Here is an 11177-nt window from a genome sequence, read left to right as displayed (position 1 = left end):
GAAACAAAATTTTATATTTTATAAAAAGTGGAAAAATTAATTTTTTTAATATTCGAAAATAAAATGAGAAATTCATTGTACATATGTAACATTGGAGACACTGGATTCCTTAGAAGTGTTGTCTTTAAAAAGTAATTTTTAAACGTAGGGTAACATGGGTCAGCGAGCCCACTGTGGGTCATGGGCCCATAGCGGGTTTCTCGCTAAGTATGGCAGATATTGTCCGTGTTCTTTACCGCCGGTCGACAGTTTCACTGGGATGAAGTGTACGGATTTACGTTTTGCTAAGTGCTTGCGTTATTAAGTTATTTGTGAATAACTGTTTTAGCCCAGATAAAAATTTGTTTGCTGCTAAATAAAACTGTTTTCGATTACTGTAGATGAAACTTTTGAAATTACTGTGAATTATATTTTGAAAGTAATATTTATAGGGATAATTTTAAGATCAAGTTTAGACTATTAGCTTTTAAAATAAATGTTGACACGATATAAATTGAAATGATACCTAGTGGAGCAACGGGCCCACGCGTGTCACGGGGCAAAGCGCCCATGGTGAAGTCTTGTGTTATACATCATTAGATTTGTCTCAATGACCTTTTCTAAACTATTACTAGCTTTTTGAATTACAAATTACACTTCATATTGCATGATTTTTTGATTTGGCGCCTCAAGCCAGCAGGTTTAGTTTCTAGTTATGAGTATTTATGACCCCTTATCGAGTAATTGACTCTTGCCTTGCCAACCTTGCCAAAAGTTGATTTCAGTCAATACCAATGAGCCAAAAGTTTATGAGTTTTTATGGTGTTGGCTGAAATCACGATTAGGTAAGAATTCTCTGCACATAATATCTGGATTATGGACGAAACTGGAACGAAGTTTTTTTCTGATCAACTAAATATATTTTTTCCAGTCAAGGATACATTTTATCATGTCAAGGACGAATTTTTTATCGCCGGTATATATTTTTCAAGTCAATGATATATATTTTTATTCAATGAAATATTTTTCTTCACGTCAGTGATAGATTTTTTAAGCCAAGAGTATATTTTTTCAAGTTAAGGATATGAATTTTTGAGTTGTTAATAAATGAATAAATGTCATATTTTTATTAAATTTTTCTTATTTTTAATTGTAAAGTGTTGCTTTGTCATTTTTAAACGAAAAATATGCAATTGTGGTAAAGGGACCAAGGGTGGGCACCTTGCCCCAAGCCCATGGGCCCATTGCCCCAGGGGTGGGGCAATGGGCCCATTTTGACACTTTTTACAAAATAGTGTTTCATTAAAAATTGAATAACTCTATAGGCGCTTAATTCACATTATGCATTCCTCATTAGTTGTACCTTTAAACAAAACAAAGAACCACCTCGTATAAATTAAAACTTCATCAAAAATTTTGTTTAAAAAAAGGGGGGGGCGCGCTGCCCCATGTTGCCCCTATAATATTATTTACATTTTTTGCGCAATCCGTTTTTTGTCACGGACATAACATTTGACATAACATTTCAAATGAAACCAGGATTACTTCACAAAGCCAATTAATATAAAGACACGATAATTACATATACAAATTGTTATTTTTCCCCAGGCATCTGTACAGCGGCAAACGCTCATCTACTTCTTCAACGGATGAAATAAGACTTATTCTGAATAAAATATAAAAACATGGATTAGCAAATCATCTGTATGACCGCATTTATCAACAGTAAAGTTCAAGCATTACAAAGACAATTTTCAAAGAGTCATGTTCAATGTGCTGGATATCAGCGCATTTCCAAGATGTCCCAAAAAATATCATATGATACTTATAAATAAAGTATCATACGATACAATTACACATATAATTGCTATACATCACGCTGACTGTTATACATGTCTGGTTAAGTTCAACTTATCGTAGCCGTTATCACGTGACTCCATATCCTCGTCAAGATATGTATTATGTAGTTGCCGTTATCACGCCGACTCCTTTATGTATCTAGTTAAGATAATTGCCGCTATCACGCTACTTCCTATTTATATAGTTAGGAATGTTGCCGACAGCGGCTTGTAAATTACTTTATTAGACATTCAACCAATTCGCTGTGTTTATCACACTAAATAAAAAAATTAATTTCTTAACATATTGACTACGTGTAAACATGACGAAATTGATTAACGTAACTAAATATTGGTAACACCTACAAGTTTTTTATGAGGAAGAGGATGCAGTAACAGGCAAATCTTACATGAGGGTTAACTGGAATACAATAATTAATGGTACTCGCTTCACGAATTTCACTCTCTTCGTATATTTACTCATTAACATGCGTGTAATGGTTAAGATTTGTATGATCTGTACACACATTTAAGTAGACTTGCATCACATCATCAAAATTGAAAGTAATTTATAAATGTATTTATACAGTCAGAAATTTCTAAACAATAAAATTTTTCATTTGGTCCGATTGTCAAATGAGATGGAATGTGGGCAGACAAGATAAAAACCTGTATACGTTTATAGATTACGCGATGTTTACATCTTTTCATTTGGTAACATTTGACAAATGTACACAAGATCGATTTGAAAATTTCATCGATGTTGAATTAATGTCAATACCATATTAATACCGAAGGAGTATAATCTGAAACTATGTGCAGAGGTTGCTTTGAAGGCTTGTAACAGCTAGTTAGTGCCTTATGTGTATTGCGCGCTCGCTCTGACGGGAACAAAATCTTTATAAATGTTTTATTATGTAAATCTGCAATGACCTATAGCGCTGATACAACAGTAACATGCTTGACACTTTTTAACGTGACAAGCAAATGAATCGCAAAGTGAATATAAAGTTAATCTTAAACTACAACACTTTTATTTTTCAACAAAACTAGTCCGTGTCAAATTTTCTTGATTAACTTTGCAATGCATAGGAAATGCAAAGCAATTTAATAATAGAAAACTTATTCTTTTTCAGATGATTTGATGGAGAGGTCGGCAGGAGTCAAATCATCTTTAGTCTCGTTCTCTACATTAATTTGAGGATCATCAGCGTCTTCTTCTTCTTTCTGCACACTCGAAAACTTATAGTCCAACTGTCGAAATTTTTTTGTTTCCTTGTCGCTTCCGATGGCCACTTTTTCAGCTGATGATTCATCGTGGCTCGACTTTGAGTCCCTACTCGACTCTTTTCGAGCATTAAAATTTTGCAGAGCTTTAGGTTCAGGTGAAACTGACGTTTTGGCTGACGACAAGGCAGCTTCTGAAGCGGGTGGAATTATTGGAAGCGCTACAGAAGACACATTTTGAAGCTCCTGAAACACGTGGCTCAGATACGGCCGGTGAGGCGTGGTCAGCAGTTGACTTCCTCCCTGGAAATATAATATCATTTACACAGGCTAACGGGCAAAACTTGGAATAATTTTGCTTGAAACAATATTTTACATCCACAATAGAAGTAAGAAGTATATAATCAGTAGTACAACGTCAGGAAATAGTCAATAGAGAAATATGGACGCTTACAGTCGGCATAGCGCCTGTCATCGCTGGCGGCAGCAAACGGGGGTCCGCAAGATGGCCAGGGTGCAGACACGGGCAGATCCCCGGCCCCAGACACCCCACGTGGGGGAAGTTGGTGTGGGGATGCAGCAAGGAAGAGTGGTGGGTAAGAAGAGGAGAGGCTGATGATAGACTCGAGGGAGTGGTGGGGAACGAGAGGCTGGGTGAATAAATAGGAGCTGAAGGGGTTTGAGCAGACGATTGGAGAAAGGACGTTGTGGGAGAGAATTGCGAGGATTTACTTTGGGTTGGGGAAGGTAGCAGGGAAGGAGAGGGATGGGTACTGTGGGGACTTGTGGGGTATTGCTGAGTCCAGCGAAGTGTGGCAGCGACTGCAGCGGCGTTCAAGCTATAAATTGACACAATAAAATGATAGAATAATCGTGAGCACAACATTTATCATGCGATCTCCCAAGCGATGAGCATTTAATGAATCTAACCATAAGACCTGTCAGTACATAGAATGAGTTAAAATATCCATCTCCAGATCTGACATGCATGTTCCAACCAAGCCATGATTTCGACTGAATTATACATTTAACGAAAATATTAATTTTTAAATTTGAGGCTTGACAACCGCACCTGTTGGCCATAGCCAGACGGTCGCTATGCGACAGCTGTGACCCGGGAGTGGGACTGCTGAGCTGCTGGACCGCCGGTACATCCTGCGACGGAACTGAGGGCTCACTGAGAGGTGTTACTGGCGGGGGTGAGGGCGGGGAAGTCCTGGCACTGTTCTCGGTAGATTTATTGGTATGATTAAGATCTTCATCTCCACGTGCGTCATTTATGTGTCCTGGTAAAGGGGACGACGGCCCTGATGATGGGGAAGAGGGTGAAGGAGGGGTGGTAGTGCAGGCGTTTGAGGAGGTGGATGACGAACGAGTCAGCCAAGATGGAGGTGATATGCCCAGGTAGCGCAGTCTCCAGGCATCCTGCATGAACTGCATTCGGGTTTGCTTACGCCATTTAGCTCGTCTGTTCTGGAACCATACCTGGAGGAGGTTGTATTGTTGATTAGTTAATCAAAGGGTGGAAATTTTCGAAATGCTGTGAATATAAGGATTTGAAAAAACACTATTGCCGAAATATAATGCCAAAGAAAAGAGAATTACTATTTAATTTACGAGCGAACATGGGCAGAATTTAGTGACATCAATTCGTGTTGCAAGACAAGCAAATACTGGAATCATAACTAGAGTGTCGTGCTCTGTTCCCATCCTAGTCTCAAACTGATTCAGAACATACCATGAATTTTAAAAGGATTGAAATCCTAAACTCTGAATGTAAAAATAATTAATAGAACGTAAATTTTACAACAACATATGACTTGATAAAGTAAGTCGAACAATGCCAAACTCTACGGAATTTTGTCGCGATATTTAAGTATGTTTTCGTGAAACAAGATTATGTGTTAATAGATTAGAGGAAGTTCTTTAAGAAATCTAATGTTCAACTAATGAACTGAAATATTATTAACGGAGAATAAAAGTAAAATAAAGACAAATTTGAACTTCGATAACGATATAATGAAAATATATCTTGAAGGAAATATAATTTTTAGCGCATATAAAACCGAGGTATATAGAAACCTATGTTTAAATTGGTTTTGAATCATCCCAAGCAATGTAAATGCTTTCCAAGTTGAATGGTATTAAAAAAACTTTCTAACAGTGTTGTTTCTGAGTCATTATGTGCTGGAGCGGGGCAAATATGCTACATGTACGTTACTCCGAGTCTCTGCCTGCGGGCCATAAACATTCACGGATGACGAAAAATTAATCAAGTGTAAGGGGCCCAATTATATTCTATAACTTGAGGCGATAATGTGACTTTAAGGAATCGAGGATTAATTTGTGACTAACAAAAATTCTCACATTACAAAAGAACTTATATCATTAGTCTGCTTATATCGCAAGTTCACAAGGAATTTAAAAGCAAAGAAAACGCCAAGAAAATTCACCATATCGATATTGAAAACGTTTCGGAGTCCAGCTCCATCATCAGTTCGACTAAACTAAAAATGAATAAAATCACTCTAAAAGTCAAAATTCAAAGACAGACATAAAACCTAAACAGGACCTAACATTATATCGAAATAAACAGGACTAGTTATGAACAACTTAGTCCTAGGGGTACGACAAGAATATAAAATCCTAGCGATTTACTATTTCCAGATTATATGAGCTAAACGCATTATTGAGACATCTGGAAATAGTAAATCGCTAGGATTTTATATTCTTGTCGTACCCCTAGGACTAAGTTGTTCCAATCTAGTCCTGTTTATTTCGATATAATGTTAGGTCCTGTTTAGGTTTTATGTCTGTCTTTGAATTTTGACTTTTAAAGTGATTTTATTCATTTTTAGTTTAGTCATTACAAAAGAAGTCACATATGAAACTACGATAAGTGAACAGATAGCACTACGGTTTAAACCGTAGCATATATTTACAGTGCTAACTAATTATGAAAGCAAAGATCGGAGCCCAGCTACTAACTAACCCAGTCGAATTTCATATTTCATTCTGGGTTGCCCCGGGCTCCATTCACTCGGCTTAGAGGTGAATCAGGTGCAATTCGGCCACCTAATCTATTCGGCTTTTAATTAAGAGCTTATTGCGGTCGTTGCTTGACGACGGGCCGAATGCGCGTAACATAACCAAAAGGAGCAGCTGCTCAGGCTGTCTGGGAGACGCTGGTATTTGAGCGAACCATGATCATCTTTCCCGCTCATGTAATGGCGCCGTCATACAATGGAAATAGATGAGAATTGACTTTAATAATTTTTTGAGCTTACGTGGTACTTAGACAGTAAATTCATTAATTATAAGACAAAAATATCTGAATTTATTTTGCTCTATTTTAAAACCACAGGCTGCTGCATGGCATGAAAACATGATTCAAGGATGAAAGAGGAGAAAATACCTGATAAGTACGTGACAGCAAAATAAATAATGCTTGTAGCTCCAAGGCATAAATTTCAAATCCCCATCATAACATGCATAATTAACATGTAATATGTTGATTGGCAGACCTGCCCGGTGCCAATCAGGCGTCTCATTCTATTCATTATAATTATATTGAATAGAATGAGACGCCAGATTGACACCAGACAAGACTAGCAACTGATGACATTTAAGTTTTTAATAAATTAATGTTCAGGTCACTATAATTTTGGGATGGCACTGCTTGACATTATTGTGATGAAGCGCATTGCCTGAGTACAGGCATTGAACAATGTACATATACCTTCGGTTATACAAAAAAGGTCTAAAAAATTTGGATATTTCAGGTGAGGATCATAAAATTGTGTACCACACAATATATTGTTTCATATTGTGGTGCAGTTCACGAAATTCCTCCAGTAAATTATGATCGTTTTATTCAATGACGGTTGTACTTACTAGGCATTACTCAAAGCGGTGTGAGTGTCATACATGTCCAACTTTGCCCTGGCACCTCACTCACTTTTTGATCAAATTAAAAAAAATTGTCAAAGGTTCAAGCAACATCGATGACAAAACCTAGCCAATCCTTTACGGTTCTTCTTTCTACACTTCCTTTAGAGCAAAATTTGTTGTTCGACTCGTTAAATATTGAAATGTTATCCCGATTTAGGGTAAAGCGGCCGGAGGGAATATATTGTATATACATGACACTACACCGCGTTCACGACTTCACGAAGTTCACGTTGCTGGCGACAGTTCTCGTGTGCTACTTAATTTTATCGGTCGATGTCGAACGACAAACGTTGCTCATTTCAATCATGTAATCGTATTATGAAAAATGAAGTATATGACTTAAAAATAATAAATTTTTTCAAAGCTGTTTTTTTTAGAAACTACAAGCTTCTTAGTTTTACTGTATAAAGCTTTTTAAAGTGAAAAGTTTATTGAAAAACCTGACACCGGAATGGGCACTGAGTGAATAATGGGCCTGGCGCCATGATGGCGGTATTTAAGAACACACAGTTGAGCTTCCAAGATTTTGGCCCTGGCAGTAATGAAAATTTTTTACTAGGGGTATATGCTGTCATGAGCGTGTTATAGCAGCTCGTCGTGTTCATCCAAAAAGTTCAGTAATGAATAATTCTACAAATGATGCGTATCTAAACTTCATATCTTCAGTTATAAGTGGAGAAATGCGGCCACTTAAAACTGACAGCGTGGTCAAAAGTAGGCCCGCTACAGTGCCAACACATCACAGTAAATGACACAAGTACCTCTATATAGGGTACCACGAGTGGCGTCATCTGGCTTGTTTTATGGGATTTAGCTAAATATTCTTAAACACTTCTAAACAATTATTACTTCATTCATGACATTTTCATTTTTACAAAAGGCCAATAAATGTAATGAAAAAAGTTCTGAATATAAGTTTGAATAAATAGTCATACAATCAGTCATTATATAACATTATAGTTAAAAAAACTTAGGGGCTTTGCCTCCTGTCCTTACAACCTATAGAGACGCCCCTGGATGCCACTATTATCACACCAATTTACTGATCCATCGCTCAATTATATTAAGTGAAGCCACGAATAATATGAATAAATTACTTCACTTCATGTCGTGTCAATGACAGCCCTAAAAACTTGAAAGCCATTTTTTTACATAAAATATTATATAAGAATGAAGTATTTGAATGCAACAAAAGTAATTAAATCGTTGCAAAGTATGAAAAAAAGGATTAGTTCTGCTGAAGTTTCCTTTCATATTTCACAGGTTCACATTCATCGTTTTACTATATTTACACAATTTGTGTAAATAACACATGTGCTACTCGACTGAGTATTTTTTAGAATAAAAAACTCAAGCAAATATTTCACTGATTACATGCAAGTCACACTACTCGAAAACATGGTTGTCCAGACTTCACGGGGTATGAAGCTTAAGAATTTCAGAACTATTTCTTACCCAATGGTATAAGATGCCTCTGAAAATTAATTTGTGAGTAACTGAATGAGAAGCGTTTTCATAATAAATTTTTTATTTTCCTGCTAATATGATGTAAAGTAAAGATGATTTGAGAAAACCTTATGTACTATAACTAATAGGCTAACCTGGACCCTGGCCTCAGACAAACTGATCCTGCAGGCGACCTCCTCCCTCAGGAAGACGTCAGGATAATGCGTGCGCTGGAACAGCGTCTCCAGCTCGCTCAGCTGCTGCGCCGTGAACGTGGTGCGGTTACGACGCTGCGAGGTGCAATGAAATGTGTGGTGAATGTGATGTAGTTGCGGCGCTGCGAGGTACAATTAAATGTGTGGTGAATGTGGTGCGGTTGCGACGCTGCGAGGTACAATTAAATGTGTGGTGAATGTGGTGCGGTTGCGACGCTGCGAGGTACAATTAAATGTGTGGTGAATGTGGTGCGGTTACGGCGCTGCGAGGTACAATGAAATGTGTGGTGAATTTGGTGCGGTTACGGCGCTGCGAGGTACAATGAAATGTGTGGTGAATGTGGTGCGGTTGCAGCGCTACGAGGTACAATGAAATGTGTGGTGAATGTGGTGCGGTTACGCCGCTGAGAGGTACAATGAAATGTGTGGTGAATGTGATGTAGTTGCGGCGCTGAGAGGTGCAATGAAATGTGTGGTGAATGTGGTGCGGTTGCGACGCTGAGAGGTGCAATGAAATGTGTGGTGAATGTGGTGCGGTTGCGACGCTGCGAAGTACAATGAAATGTGTGGTGAATGTGGTGCGAGTGAGACGCACTCTATTGAGTGATGGTACCATTATACAATGATATTATGTAACAGTGATACAGAAATTACTCTGGTAACAATCATGAAAGGCGATGGCTGGTAACAATAAATTTAGAACGATAAAAAGTAGGCCTATCGAAGATGAATAGAAATGACTAAGCAAGCTCATTCGTTGAAACTTGTTTCATTATATTCCTGCAGTTGAATGTCAACAACAGATCCGAGGCCTAGCGTAAAATGCCAGGAGAAAGCATCATGAAGCATTTAATACTGTGCCAACAACTCGCGCAATTTTAACTGTGGATTTTGCAGCAAGATTAATCTCAGTTTAATATTTATTCACGAATGTTGTTGATCATGATGCGTTATCCGAACAGGTATTATCTTTCGAATCAAGCGTTCACGGGTCATTAGAACGTGTGACTCGCCTTCTTCCTAATACGCTGCTTGAAGCGTTAAATATATTACCTATCCCATAATATACAACTTACCTATATCATTACCTCATAGTTTATATATTTCGACGGGATCATATGACAACAATTCATAGTTAGATTTTGCTAATTATTGTCTAATTATTATTAATAATAACTATTGTCAAGTCTTTATTATTAATAGTTATTACCTAATCATTGCTATTAATAATTATTGTCTAATCATTATTATTGTAATTATTGTCTAATTATTAATATTATCAATTATTAATAATTGTTGTCTAATTAATACACGGTTAAATGCAGCTAATCACCTGCCGGCGACGACCAAACATATACTCATCCATGAGTATCTCCGTGGAGATATGAGGCAGACCTGCAGCCGATGTTCCAAGGTACCCGCCCGCCATGTCTCAACCCTAGACGTCGATGCGAAAAGCATTTTATGTGTCGGCGAGAATATACTACATAAATAAATTTCTTGTCAAAAATATAAAACGCGAGAATGAAGAAAAACATTTTTTTAGACATATTCATAATTTAAATTTTTTAATCCAAGTATTAATTGACGAATGGGTGATGAGCTCACTAATAGAAATCGTGCATGGAATAACATGGAACTGAAAGCTCTTGGTTAAAATGAGATATATTGCACTTATGATTGAAAATTTTAAGTTGTTATTAAACCATTTGATATGTTGTAAATAGAAAATTAATTTGCTATTTTTTTGCGAGCTTTCTTACATGAAATTATTAGGATTAAATTTCACTGAATGAGGGAATAAATTTATTTCATATGACAGCAACAGTTAGACGAGTGATTTTTTTAGAAACTTGGGATGATTGGGCTCTGACCTTGTGATACGTGCTGAAGTTTTTGTAATTATTATATAATTAGTTTATATTAATTCAGCCCTTCTCGTTAAAAAATAATATTTCAGGAAAATAGCAACCTATTTACCCTAGAAATTATTTATTATTATTTTTTATTTTATCATGATTCAATTATGAGAGAAACGGGTCGTTGTCGTTTTCACTGCATGAAGTTTCTCATCCAAAATTCACTGACAACATCCATGCTAAATATATAAAAACATAGTAATATATGAAACATATGTTTTTAAATTTACCTAATAACATAAATTGAGATAAATGGCAGTCATTTCCAACCATTAGTAACCTGACATCAGATGTGGTAACGTAACCCTCACCTGAGTGTCAGCTCGATGTCAGCGTCGCACGATACCCTCGGAGCTCAGTAAGAGATGCGCGTCCCTTGGCTGTCCTTGTGCAAATAATGCCGAGGGAAGCCATCAGGCCAGGCATTCTCGACTCGATCGCGGAGCTCGGGATCGCTAAAAATAAATATAGAGCTGAAGCCTATAAAAAATCAAGTCTTATATTGCTCTATTCTCTTCAAAATAAAGTCCAGTAATTAGGCCTTATTACAGTCTACAATAATTTAGGTTTCAGACCAAGGATGAATTTTGGTTATGATTGCT

At 37.1% G+C, this 11177-nt stretch overlaps 1 protein-coding gene across 1 annotated transcript; it reads right to left on the bottom strand.

Annotated features, from left to right (window-relative positions):
• Nucleotides 1-2858: 2858 nt before the first annotated feature.
• On the bottom strand, nt 2859-10946 carry LOC108680443 (cone-rod homeobox protein-like). The gene is made up of 6 exons (XM_047885071.1): nt 10887-10946; nt 9990-10094; nt 8597-8731; nt 4117-4529; nt 3499-3883; nt 2859-3347 (listed from the first exon to the last, which is right to left on the bottom strand). Exons 2-6 carry the CDS (start codon nt 10083-10085, stop codon nt 2940-2942), a joined length of 1437 nt encoding a protein of 478 aa, XP_047741027.1. The 5' UTR covers nt 10086-10094; nt 10887-10946; the 3' UTR covers nt 2859-2939.
• Nucleotides 10947-11177: the final 231 nt, after the last annotated feature.

The sequence above is a fragment of the Hyalella azteca genome, unplaced genomic scaffold, assembly GCF_000764305.2.
Source record: "Hyalella azteca isolate HAZT.00-mixed unplaced genomic scaffold, Hazt_2.0.2 contig16847, whole genome shotgun sequence".
NCBI lineage: Eukaryota > Metazoa > Arthropoda > Malacostraca > Amphipoda > Hyalellidae > Hyalella > Hyalella azteca.
The sequence above is the reverse complement of the archived record's forward strand: the minus strand, read 5'-3'. Positions and strand labels throughout refer to the sequence as shown.

Coding starts and splice junctions, on each gene's coding strand:
- LOC108680443 (XM_047885071.1), bottom strand. CDS start 10,085: ATGGCGGGCGGGTACCTTGGAACATCGGCTGCAGGTCTGCCTCATATC. Junction 4,530..8,596: donor TGTCTGAGGCCAGGGTCCAG/GTTAGCCTATTA, acceptor AACCTCCTCCAG/GTATGGTTCCAGAACAGACG. Junction 3,884..4,116: donor CGTCTGGCTATGGCCAACAG/GTGCGGTTGTCA, acceptor GTCAATTTATAG/CTTGAACGCCGCTGCAGTCG.